The 13,586-nt window shown below is 45.0% G+C and overlaps 1 protein-coding gene and 1 long non-coding RNA gene across 3 annotated transcripts in view; one reads left to right on the forward strand and one right to left on the reverse strand.

Annotated features, from left to right (window-relative positions):
• GARS1 (glycyl-tRNA synthetase 1) overlaps positions 1–3,961 on the reverse strand; it is a 40,429-nt gene extending 36,468 nt beyond the window's left edge. For both annotated transcript variants that reach the window (XR_014834031.1, XM_003134806.7), the window contains exon 1: positions 3,638–3,961. Coding sequence is in view for 1 of the 2 variants with exons in the window: in XM_003134806.7 (XP_003134854.3) it covers positions 3,638–3,868 (231 nt within the window). In the remaining variant the exon portion in view is untranslated. The remainder of the gene's footprint in view (positions 1–3,637) is intronic.
• A 3,382-nt stretch (positions 3,962–7,343) lies between these two features.
• On the forward strand, positions 7,344–12,310 carry LOC146395038 (uncharacterized). Its single transcript, XR_014834032.1, has 2 exons — positions 7,344–7,543; positions 7,893–12,310. It is a non-coding gene; the product is annotated as an uncharacterized LOC146395038 (long non-coding RNA).
• The last annotated feature ends 1,276 nt before the right edge of the window (positions 12,311–13,586 follow it).

Here is a 13,586-nt window from a genome sequence, read left to right on the forward strand (position 1 = left end):
GGGTCTAATTGGAGCTATAGCCACAACCTCATGGTTCCCAGTGGGAACTCCTAGCAATGAACTTTTGATATTGATACATTAAAACCATTAACATGTCTTAGACTGAGTAGATCTTTCACCAATACTTGATTTCTTTACATCATGTATTGGTCATTTGGAAAATACTATTTAACCAAGTTATGCAGATCTTTCAAATATTGACTCATACATTACATAACAGCAAAAAAAAACCCCTCATTTATTAATATCACCACTTAGCTCATCAGAAAAGTCGTGAAGTACTGGGAAGCTGTCAAATTCACAGCGATAGATACAAATTTTCCAAAATTCTAAAATTTCCCCAAATTGAATTTTATTATTGGCCGCAAATACTATCAGTTGTTTCCTGAAGTAAGTCTTTCTTCACTTATTTTCCAGATAATGAATGAATGCCCAATACCCAAGACTGAATAACAACTGTTTGTCAGACATTTTAGAAGGGTCCATGAAAAAAAGTGAGTTTGGCTTGCAACTCAAACAATCATAAGTGCTTTTCTTATAATGGGAGAAAAAAGAATGTATACATGTATATGTAACTGGGTCACTATGCTGTACAGTAGAAAAAATAATTGTATTGGGGAAATAACAATTAAAAAAATAAGTGCTTTTCCTGAGACAATCATCACATTTGGGCATCCTTCAGCCATACTTCCCATGCAGTCACACAGAATATTAAAAAGATTGCCCACAGAGGTCTGAATGTAATAAAATTAATCATTTTTACTGCTTTGTTACAGACACTTTAAGGCAAAACTGACTTTTTTTTTTTTTTTTTTTAACTGAGAGAGTGTGGCAGAGAATATGACCCAGTTTGGTTTAGTGTCCCTTACTTGAAGGGCTAGCAGTTTTATTCACCAAGCTTTGCACCATCAGTGCAAATGTCAACACAGTGAAAAATGCATATAATATTTTCATTTTATTGTGCAAACGGTTTTAACCTTGAAGACCTCCAAGGGTTTGCAGACCATACTTTTAGCACCATTGCCCTAGAGCAATAGGTTTCAAACAAGAAACTCCAGGGCAAAGTTTTCATCAATATGTGCTAAACTGGGGGCATGGGGGGGTGAGCGAAGACAATATATTAGACCTTTTTGCAAAGTTAAACGTACTAAATATAAAAGACTGTTCTTTAGTCTGAGTTATGGTCTGCCTTTTTTTGGTATGAAATGAAAGGAGAAATCAGATAGTAGTTTGTTGATTGCAATTTTCTAAACACCCTTATTTGGCAAAATAAAGTCTGGCCGCCCTAAGCTAATTCCCCTTTTTTTCTAGGGCCACACTCGCAGCATATGGAAGTTCCCAAGCTAGGGGCTGAATCAGAGCTACCAGCTGCTGGCCTACACCACAGCTACAGCAATTCGGGATCCAAGTCATATCTTCAACCTATACCACAGCTTACCGCAACGCCAGATCCTTAACCCAATGAGTGAGGCCAGGGATTGAACCTGCATCCTCATGGATGCTAGTAGGATTCATTTCCAATGCACCAGGAAGGGAACTCCCCCCAACTGCTTTTTTTTTTTTTTTTAACTCAGTTGCCCCCTAGTGTGCCCTTCATCAAACAACTAACAGTTTTCTAGATGCTGTAAGGCCCTCCTAACAAACCGCATAACCAAATTCTCCAGGAAATAACTAAGAATATGCCATGGGAAAATACACTTCAGTCAATCAACAAATCAAATCTTGAAAAAACAGCAGCAGAGCAGATTGGCAAATTTACATTAAATATATATTTATATGAAACACATGCCACTAACAAGACCAGTTGTTAACCACCTTAAAAATCCCACTCCAAGGATGTTTTCCACTTTACAGACTTCACAGTGGAATTATGCAAAATGGGTAGAGATGACAGTGCAGCTCACGAACCCATAAGCCAAAAGGGGGGGGGGGGTAACTAGATGATCTCTAAACTCCCTTCCAGCTGACCCTGAAATCAGTGTCATTCAAAATTCTATTAACTGATATATGTGTGGTCCTGGAAAATTAGGAAAAAAAAAAAAAAAAACCCACTAACTCACATATTCAGAAAATACCTTAAGTACAAAAAAACTAACAATCAAGCCAACAGAAACAATAGGCAAGACAGTAATAGCATTGGAAAGTTGTTCCATCATCAAAGTTTACTTCAGTTAACTAGTTCCACAATCTTACTATAGATGGGTAACTTGCACTGCAGTTCCAGGCTAACGTGGCAGAGGGAGGGGTTTGAGTACGTGTTTTTCCAAATTAGATGTATTCTCCCATCTAAAGTGAGGGATATGGGGGAGAAAAAGGTTGAGAGTTACAGAAAAGACAAAGGAACCACACCTAATTTTATTTGGGGAGGGTGGGTGGATGGAGACAGAGAATAAGCACTCATAGCGCTCTGATAACGAAGAATAAAGAAAAAATTAAGCCCCTAGTGAAATCTCAAAATAAAACTCTATTGAATCAGTCAGGCTCAAACTTGAGAGAAGTAGATAAAGTGGCAGAATTCGCCGAATTTGCGGCAGCTCTGCCCCAATGAATTATTTCGGAGAAGGTTCCTCCCTCCGTAGCTAAGGCAAGTTATTGCATCAGGCACCCGTGCAGGAGAAACCCGTTTGGCGTTTGCTACTAGTCATCGGATCCTCAGGGTCCTAATCTGAGCTTTTGGTTCTACCTGAATGGATATGAGAATCCCTTTGAAATAACCTTTCTCGGTCTTCTCTAAATTCTGATATCCATGCAGTGCCCTAGGAAAAGGAGGCCTGCATTAATCACAAGCCCTCCAGCCTATGAAACCTTCCTCCCTTCCTCCAAATTTCAAAATGTTCCATACGATGGATGGCTGACTTCACCGAGTAACTCAAGAACATTTACAGCTTCCCACGTTTACGATCTGAAAGCTCACCCACTCCAAATGACCCTTTCGGGACTCAGAAAAGATGAGAGGAGCGAAGAATGATGAACTTAACATTATTAGAAAAGAAAAAAGTTCAACACCTCCTCACATCCACGTTTCAACTATTTTTATGTCTTCAGCGGACCACAAGACTAACTAAGCACTGAATGAAGGAAGACACCAAGAAGAAAACACTATCCAAAGCATCCTGAAGATTAAAAAAGAAAGTCAGGCCGTAAGGAGAGCACCCGCAGCTCCGGCTGGTAATTGACCAGGCAAGAACTAGGCATCTCGCCATCCAGGGAGCACAAACATAGGAGGGACTGGAAAAGTGAAGTGGAGCTTATTGAGCCAGGGCAGGAGAAGAACCAAGGGGATCACAGATCCCAGTCTCACCGGAGAGGGAAGAAAGACCGGCAGGAACAAGGAAGAGAAAAGGAGAACAGATTGTGAGAGGAGGAACGCAGGAAGTCGAAGGGATCCGATGGAGACACCAAGGAGAGAGAAGGACAAGGGTCCACGGAAGGGAAGGTGGCCGACGCACGCGGGGACCCGGGTCCAAAGTAGGGTAGGCGAGGAAGATGCCAGGAAACCAAGGGCTTCCAGAGAACGAAGGAGAGGTGGAATCTAATCCGCGATGTGGACTGGTGCCCGGGGGAGAGAGAGAGGATGAGCAGGAGGGCACTAAAGGGAGGAGAGCGCGGGCTTAGGAAAGGTGCAGAATGCCGGTACCTGCTGGCGCACCGCTAGCCTGAGAGGTGCCAGCACCTCCTCAGTCCCGACGCCGTCCATGCTGCTCCGGGAGGCGGCGGCGGAGGCGGCGGGGGACGAGATCGGGGCGCGGGCGGGCTTGCTGATGTGCCGGCAGGGCAGGAGCGGCGGCTGGGCTGGGAGCCGGGGCGGTGGCGACAGCAGCAGCGCGGCGCGGGCGGCTCTTAGCAGCGCCGGGCGCAGAGAGGGCATGAGCCGGCAGCCCTGGGAGGTCTGGAGGGGGCGGCGGCGGAAGCGGTGCGCGCGGCCCGGCCCGGAGCATGATGAAATCGCCAAGTAAACGCCGCGGCGCGCGCGCAGCCGCACATTCCTCACCCCGCGACGCGGCGCTGGGTCGCCACCGGCTGATTCGACACAAAACCCGGAAGAACCCAGAATCCTTCAGAGCCCCGAGAGCGCTTGTTCCACCTCGGGCGCTGTGGCGGGAGACCGGGTTCCAGGTATACCCTCGGCGAAGAGATTTGCACAGTGTGTTGGTGGTATTTAGGGACGCAGCTCCCTCTGAAACTTGCAGACTGAAACTCGTGAGGAGCTTCGGAGCAAAGGCTTGTGTACGGGCACTGACACTCGGGCCGACCCGCGGGAGGACCCACTTAGTTTCTGTTCTTTTGCCCCCTGGTTTTTTGTGGGGTTTGTTGTTATTTTGTTGCAGCCTCGGCGTGTGGAAGTTGTTCCGGGCTAGGGATGAAACCCAAACCATAACTGCAGCGACCCAAGCCGCTGCCCACTCCCCGCCCCTTGGTTCTTAAAGGGTCATTAAACGATGAAATCAGATAAGGACTTAGACTGAGTGTTGCTCGAAGCTCGGGTGATCCTCAGGAAAGGAAGCAAGAGAAGTTAACGATTCGCCCACCTTCACCCATCCACGCCTTGCCAATGTCAAGACAAAACCTGGGGAAAGGGAAAGGAAGAATGACGGGCTTTTTGGAGATGTTGCTGACCAGCCTTTGCAGGGCGAATAGGATTTGAATCAGAAGAGATGAGGGCGGGCAAGAGACAAAGAGATGAGAAAAGGGTGGCAAACGATAATGTGCAGGGGAGTGGAGATGAGCATCCAGGTGCCTGGGGTTCCCTCTCCCTGGCCTTGCCTCGGCGGACCTGCCTCTTCTAGTTATGCCCCAGCTGATGGACGCTCCAGAGATGGCTTCCTCCCTCCCTCCTGCTCCAAGGGCAGGTTGACTGAAAAAACTGAATTCGCTTTCCACAGAGGGAATAGAAAAATAAGTCTGTGTGAACTGCAGAAATAGCAATGCACACACCCACCAGAATGCCTAAAATGAAAATGAGGGGAAATGCCAGGTGATGCTCTGGGACTCTCCCACGTGGCTTAAAGGATTGTGGGTTGGTGCAGCCACTTTCAGACAGTATCTCCTCAGACCAAGCATACACACCTTACCCGTGACCAACTGTTCTTCCCCAGGAGTGTACAGGAGTAGTCAGGCTCAGCAGAAGGAAGCCGCCTTTCCTAGAATTGTGAAAGTCCGTATTCTCCTCCTGTTCCAGTTTATGGTTCTGGAGAAGTACGCACAATTTAGCATAAGCAGAGCAGGTACAGAGGGATCTTCTGCAATATTAAACAATTTGCATTTTTTAAACTTTAATTTCAAGATTTGATATTTGTTAATCATAATTTTTATTTGCCTTTAAAGGTAATTGTTTTTAAAAGTATTGAAGTATAGCTGATATACAATATTATATGTTACCGGTATTCAAGATAGTCACCATTTTTGGAGGTTATGCTCCATTTATAGTTATAAAATACCAGCTATATTCCCTGTGTTGTACAGTATATCCCTGTAGCTTATTCTGTATGTAATAGTTGGTACCTCTTAATTCCCCTCCCTCTTCCCTCTCCCCTTGGTAACCTCGGGTTTGTTCTTTATATTTGTGAGTCTGTTTCTTTTTTTGTTATATTCACTAGTTTGCTTTATTTTTGGGGATTCCACATATAAGTGATATCATACAGTATCTGTCATTGTCGACTTATTTCACTTACCACAGTACCCTGTTGCTACAAGTGGCATGCATATTGCTGCAAGTGGCAAATTTTCATTATTTTTTATGGATGAGTTTTGTTCCCGTGTATATACGTTCCATATCTCCTTTATCCATTCATTTGTTGATGGACCCTTAGGTTGGTTTTTTATCTTGGCAATTATAGGTAATGCTGCCATGAACATTGGCGTGCATGTATCTTCTCAAATTAGTGTTTTTGCTTTTTTCAGAGATATACCCAGAAGTGGAATTGCTGGGTCATATTTTTAGTTTTTTGAGAAACCTCCATACTGTTTGCCACAGTGGAGGCACCAGTTTACATTCCCACCAGCAGTGTAAGAGGGTTCCATTTTCTCCACATCCTTGCCAACATTTGTTATTTGTATTCTTCTTGATGATAGCCATGCTGACAGGTGTGAGGTGATATTAGCAGTGTTAAGCATCTTTTCATGTGCCTGTTGGTTATCTGCATTTCCTCTTTGGAAAAATGCCTGTTCAGTTCTCGTGCCCATTTTTTTATTGAGTTGTTTGGTTTTGTGATGTTGACTTGTATGAGCTGTTTATATATGTTGGATATTAACCTCTTATCAGTCATATCATTTGCAAATATTTTCTCCCATTCAGTAGTTTTTGTTTTGTCAGTAGTTTCCTTTGTTGTGCAAAAGCTTTTCATTTTAATTGGGTCCCATGTGTTCATTTTTTGCTTTTATTTCCTTTGCTTTAGGAGACAGATCCCAAAAAATATTGCCCCTAAGTATGTCAGAGACTGTTCTGCTTATGTTTTCCTCTAAGAGTTTTATGGTTTCTGGTCTTACATTTTATACGTTTTGATTTTATTTTTGTATGTCATGTGAGGGAGTGTCCTAGTTTCATTTTTTTTAAATGCAATTATCCACTTTTCCCAGAAACACCTATTGAAGAGACTTTCTTTTCTCCATTGTATATTCTTGTCTCCTTTGTCATAGATTGATTGACCATGGATTTATTTCTGGGCTCTCTGTTCGGTTCCATTGATCTATGTGTCTGTTTTTCTGCCAGCCCCATGCTGTTTTGATCGCTGTAGCTTTATTTTTTTAATTTTATTGACGTATAAGCTGATTGACAATGTCGTGTTAATTTTTACTGTACAGCACAGTGATTCAGTTACATATTCTTTTGTATTATGTTTTATCATAGGATATTGAGAGAAATGTTGTTAATTTCCAAATATTTGGGGCTGTTAAATCTATGCTATTATTTTTATTACTGCTTTCTAGTTTAATTCTCATATTGTCTGGAGCAAACTTTTGAAATGTATTGACCTCAATCAGTTTTATGACCCAACATGTGGCATACCTAGGTGACGGTTCCATGACTTTAAAGGAATGTGCATCATGAAGTTGTTGTATGTAGTGTTTTATAAATGTCAGCTGGACAGGGTGGTTCATGGTGCTGTTCAGATCTAGATCATTAATTTTTTTCATCTAGTGCTTTTATCAGTAACGGAGAGGACGTTAAAATCTCTGTGCGAATTTGTCCATTTCTCCATTGAGTTCTGTCCTGTTTGCTTCCTGTATTTTGAATTTATTTGGCTTATACAATTTATAATCGTTATGCCTTCTTGCTTAATGACATTTTTGTTATTATGAAATGCTCATCTCTAAATATAGCTCTTATCTTTAAACCTATTTAGTCTCATATGAATATACAGCCATTCCAGCATTTTTATGACTGGTGCCAGTAGCCAATGAAGAGCTGAGTCCTACATAAACCAAGTGAGTGAGCCACCTAGAAAGTAAGTCCTCCGGCCTCAGTCCAGCCTTCAGATGACCCCAGCCCCAGCCAATATCTTGACTCCAACTTTCTGGAAGACCCTGATTCAGAACCACCCAGGTAAACTGCTCCCAACTCTCTGACCTACAAAAACTGTGAGGTAATAAAGATGGTTTTTTAAACTGCTAGATTTTAGGGTAATTTGATACACGGAAATAGATAGCTAATACAGGGGTCTTTTCTGAATTGACCATGCAGTTGAGGAGTGGCCAAACTGTAGGCCCTTCAGAGACCTGGTGGGGCATTGACCGTGCGGGTCATGGCAGTAAGAACAGTATTCTCCCTGAATCGGCTTCCTATGGAAGAGCCAGGAACCTATCACATAGGTTCCTTGTCCAGTGAACATTTAGCCTTTTACTCGAGAGGCAGAGAACATCAAGGCTTGATTTGCTGGGTCTTCTTCCATCAGGTATATGCAGCCGTACTGAGGGTAAAGCAGGGAAGTGCCCTGGAAAAGACTAAAGTGCAGGACGAGTGAATCCAGGCTGCCATCCAGCTGGTCTGCCTTCCTCAGTTCTCTCTCACCGACTCTTTTCTGGCTCCTGAGTCATTAACTCAGTTTTGCCTCAACCTCCAGCCTCCCTTTGCAAAGATTTGTCTCGGCCTTAGTCCTCTCAAAACAAGGAGGCAAGATCCCTTGAAATCTGAGTGGTAATGTCTGTGGATGAGGCAGGGTAATTTGTCTTAAGATGAATTTCCATTCTGTCTCTACTAGTGTAGATGCATCAGGAAGAAAGAGAACTGCTTCCTTTTCCTTCCCTCCCTGATTCCCAGGGCATAGTTGAGGCAAGATTTTCTCTTCTAACATCTTCAACCAGGGGTCCTGGGAGAAGATGCCCACTTAGGGGCTTGGGAAGTGAGGAGCAGAATGGCTGGGGAGGCAGAATTTTCTCTGACACAGGGAACCAAGGTCTGTGAAATCAAGAAATGGAGACGAGCAACTGTTCCCAAACATTGTCTTGGCCACAGTATCAACGTCTCAGAGAGAAATGGCTCTGCAACACCCCTGGGGAAGCTGGATCCAAGTCCTGGGACTCCTAGCCTTTGAAAGGGTCCTGTGTTCCAGCTTGGCCTGCAGGTGGCCAAACTGCTGGCCTTCAAGGGACAGTGAATGTCACAGGAGTGAGACAGTGGCTTCCCTGTAGTTTCTGTGCTGCTTAAAAGCCCTGACACCTGCCACACAGTCATTCAACATTCCATCCAACATTTACCAAGGGCCTGTTACCAAGTGCCAGACATTGTTCTAGACACTGGAGAGACAGCGATGAACAAAACAGACTATTCATAAGGAGGTTGTCTTCTTCGGGACCAGTCTGGCAAGATAAAAATGAGCTGATGAACAGTTTCAGATAGTGATACAGACTAAAAATAATGAAATGGGGAGAGTGGATGGCGCATGACCTGGAGTAAGAGGGTGTTTTAAAAATTATAGTAAAGTATAGTTTATAAGGGGGGATGGGTTAGGTGGGTGGTCAGGACTCTCTGAGGTGACATTTGAAGGAGCTGAAAAGACAAGGAGTCAGCCATGAGACTATCTGAGGTAAGAGCATGTGCCAAGGCCCTGAGGTAGGAACCTCCTTGGCCTGTGTAAAGAACAGTAAGAAAACCCCTGTGTCTGGAATGTCAGTAAACAGGAGAGAAGCATGAAGTGATGTTAGAGAGGTAAGCAGAGTGGATCATATAGATCTCACAGGCTGTGGTTATTTATTTGGTCATTTTGGTTAATTATTTTCAGTGCCGTGACAAGTCACTGAAGCATTTTGAGCAAGGGAGTGAACAGTCTGATGTCTCATTGAAGATGTTCCTTTTGGCTCTGCGTGGAGATGGGGCTGGAATGAGATGCGTGGCGGGGTGAGGGGATCAGTTAAGCAGTTACTGTCGTTACCTGTTAGAGTGCCTGGATCAGACTGGTAACGGTGGAGCTATTGATTGGGATTGGATTTAGGAAACATTCTGAAGGTAAAGCAAACCAGACATGCTACAGATCAGTTGTTTGGAGGACAAAGGTGAGTCGGGAAAAGTGAACGTGGCCTCGTAGATACTGTCACCTGAGCAGATGGGTGGACTGTGGTGTCATTTGCTGATGTGGAGAAAATTGGGAGCAGTACAGCGTCCCTGCATCAGAGGAAGGGGATCCAAAAACTAGGACATCAGTTAGATTGAGGAAGCCCTTGGTGATGGAGGACAGGAGAAGGAGATGAAGGATGGGAGAGGCGGGCCCTGCGTGAGGTTGAGAAACTCCCCTTCTGCTGGTGTTTGTTTTTCTGTGAAGGAAGAGGTAAGGGAGTGACCAGGTGGAACAGAGCCCCTCACCCCACCCCCTTGTTATAAGCTCTATGAACCGTTGGCAGAGCAAAAAGTAAGTTCCCGTTGCATTTGAGCTATTGCTTAGAACAGTAAGCACGTACTAACTACTATGCTACCCCTGGGCCACGTATGCGCAAGGTGGTCGTGGAACATAGGAGAAGCAAGGGAGGGTAAAAAGAGCATTTGATTTACCCAAGTTCTGTTTACACCTGGCTTTTTAGGAGCATGGAGTTAGGCTATGCTGGGATCACTCACAGGCTGACAGGGACTCGTCCAGACAGAGTGGACTGAGGGGTGGGCCTGGCTCTCTTCTCTGGGTCAGCATCTCGCCAGCTTTCTGATGCCTCTGCTTGAAGTCAGGTGCCCACCCCTTCTTTGCCTTCTCTTTCTCTGGCCATTCGTCCTCCAAGCTAAGCTGTATGCAGCCTTTCCAGGAGTCCCGCCCTGGCTATCTTCCAGCCTGCACCTCCAGGATGCTAAGGGATGTTTCCTAGACCTTGATCTGGGAGGGAGGTGGCACATGTCTGGTCTCCGTGTGGTCTTAGACAAGGCCTTTCCCCCTCCAGCCTCAGTCTCCCCCACTGCACAATGGGGGTTGGGGGCTGGACCTGCTGACCTCTGGCCCCTTCCTCTTTTTACTGTGGGTCTGTGAACTTGTGACTTAGGGAAACAAGTCCCTAAGAAATGGAAGGAGAGCAGATTTCCCTCTGTCCAGCAGAGGGGGGCAGTTCCCCACAAACCAGCAGCTAAGCAGTGAGAGGGCTGTGGTAAGCAGTGCAGGCCCGGCCTTCTGTGCAGGAAGTAGCCTCTGAGCCAGAGTTGCGAGCACCAGAGACCCTACCCCTGAGAGTGACCCTGAACCCCTTCTCAGCCTTGCCCTAGGATATCCTGGCCCCCCACACCTGGCCTGCAGAGAGAGGGTGGGTCAGTCACCAAGTGTCAGTGGGGCTCTGGCTTTGCCAGTTTCGTGGGAAGGAGGAAGCTTATGTAAGCTGGGAAGACAAGGCAGAAAAACCAAACAAAAGGCTCACCAACGTTAGGCTTACCCCTAGGTTGACACATCTCCAGCTGTATAGGACCTCAGACTCCCCGTTATGGTCTGAATTACATGCCTCCAAAAGGTAAGGTCACCTCAGAATGTGACCTCATTCGGAAATAGGTTCAGTGCAGATGTAACTGCTTAGGTGGAGTCCATACTGGAGTAGGATGGACCCTTAATCCAGTATGACTGGTGTCCCTGTAAGAAGAGGGACATTTGGACATAGACACGGGGGAAGATGGCTACGTGGAGGAGGCAGAGATTTCGAGTCATCCGTAGCCAAACGCTAAGTAACATCTGGAGCTGCTCGTAGCTTCAGAAGGATCATGGCCCTGCCAACAGTTTGATTTTGGATTTCTGGCCTCCAGATTTGTGGGATGATAACTGCAAGATGATCCGTTAAGCCACCCAGTTAGGCGAGTCAGGAAAAGTGAATGTGGCCTCGTAGATACTGTTACCTGAGCAGATGGGTGGATTGTGGTGTCATTTCCTGATGTGGAGAAAATTGGGAGCAGCCCGAGCAAACTAACACACTCCGCCCCCCACCTTCCTGGGCAGAGGCTGTGCCTCCACCAGTCCCACCTGTGCAGCAGGCTGCGTTCCACATGCCCAGTGTTTGGTGTTGCTGCCGCTGGTTTTAATTTTGAATGTGCATCCCTCTCTGGTTCCTGTGGGCATTTCCGCTCTGGTCCCTGTTCCGTATGTCCCCTCAGTCACCGCCCCACTCCAGCTCCTCTCAGCATCAGCTATTTATTCCCTCCCCAGGCTTTCTTTCTACCCAGGAAAACTCTGAGCTAGAGAAGGTTTTTATGTTGGACAAAATTTGCCTTCCCACAGCTGTGGCCCACCAGTCCTTGCTCTGTACTCCAGGGCCACACAGAATCCTCTGCTTTCTCTGCCTTCAGACTTGACCGCAGGAGCTTTATCTCCTTAAAAATTATCTGGTCCCAGGTCCCTCAGAACATCCTCATTGCTGTGGTTTCCTGATGGTCACCTTCTCGGGGCAAGCTCCAGTTGTTAAACTTCTCTTTGTGATTAGGGATCAAGACTAGACACGATACACCTGGTATATGGTCTGTCCAGAGTTGAGAGGACAGGAGTATCACCTCCCTGGTTCTGAGCTCAGTACCTTTGATGATACAGCCTGAGACCAACTGAAAGATGGTGACTGTTGTGACTCCAGGGGAGAGATGGGAGATGGTGGGTTCTCTGGTCACCAAGAACATTTCCACAGGTATAGGGATGTGACATGAGGATGATAAACTACCTGCTGGAGGAAAAAAGTGGTATCCATCCAGGTGCTCAAGACAGAATTCTTTTTTTTAATTGGAGTACAGTTGATTAACAGTATTGTGTTAGTTTCAAGTGTACGGCAAAGTGAGATACATATATATGTGTATATATATGTATATGCATATCAGATTCTTTTCTGTAACAAGTTTACAAGATACCAAATATAGTTCCCCGTGCTATGCAGTAAATCTTTGTTGTTTTTCTGTTTTATATATAGTAGTTTGTAACTGCTAATCCTAAATCCTAATTTATCTCTCCCCTCAGCTTTCCCCTCTGGTAACCATAAGTTTCTTTTCTATGTCTGTGAGCCTGTTTCTATTTTGTCATCAAATTCTTTTCTTTTAATTTTTTATTTTTTAAAATTTTTTGTCTTTTGTCTTTTTAGGACCACACCCATGGCATATGGAGGTTCCCAGGCTAGAGCTCCAATAGGAGCTACAGCTGCCAGCCTACACCACAGCCACAGCAACACAGGATCTGAGCTCCATCTGCAACCTATGCCACAGCTCATGGCAACGCCACTGAGCGAGGCCAGGGATCAAACCCGCACCCTCATGGTTCCTAGTCAGATTCGTTTCTGCTGTGCCATGACAGGAACTCCCTGTTTTGTCATCAAATTCATTTGTATACTTTTTAGATTCCACATATAAGTGATATTGCATCATATTTATCTTTGATTTGCCTTCTCCCCCGAAGAGGAGAGGACCTGTCGTATTCTCTAGGTCCATCCATGTTACTGCAAATGGCAATATTTCATTCTTTTTACGGCTGAGTCATATTCCATCGTGTGTATATAACACATCTTCTTTATCCATTCATCAAGACAGAATTCTTTTTTATTTTAAGCTTTATTGAAGTATAGTTAATTTACAAGGCTGTGATAATTTCTGCTGTACAACAAAGTGACCCAGTTAGCTGTGCACATATACATATCCATTACTCGCTCTCAGATTCTTTTCCCATGTCGGTTAGCACAGAAGACTTAGGTAGGGTTCTCTGTGCTCTACAGCATGACCCCATTGGCCAGTCATTCCATATGCCTCAGTGTGCGTCTGCCAGTCCCAACCCCCCAGTCCCTCACTCCCCCCACCTGTTCCCTTTGGTAACCATAAGTAGTCCAAAGTCTGTGAGTCTGTTTCTGTTTTGCAAATAAGATCATTTGTATCCTTTTTGAAAGAATCCACATATAGGTGATATCATAGGATATTTGCAAGGCAGAATTCTGAATTTTGAACATGATATCTTTTCCTCCTTTACCCACCAAATAGAGTTCTTGCTTACTTTATTTCCATACCTCTCTAAAATTTGTCTCTCCTTTTCCTGTTGCCTCCATCATTCCTTACCTGGATCCCTGCAACAAGTTTCTGTCTTCACACAGGCTCCTTATAATCCTTTCTCCTTGCTACACTTACAGTGAGCTTCCCGGGTTGGAAACATGATCATGTGACCTGTGCGTACACACAA

Source organism: Sus scrofa, chromosome 18 (genome assembly GCF_054392235.1).
Source record: "Sus scrofa isolate SSC_HxYL_T2T_F1_AM1 chromosome 18, Sscrofa_HxYL_maternal_Yorkshire_Landrace_v2.0, whole genome shotgun sequence".
Lineage (NCBI taxonomy): Eukaryota > Metazoa > Chordata > Mammalia > Artiodactyla > Suidae > Sus > Sus scrofa.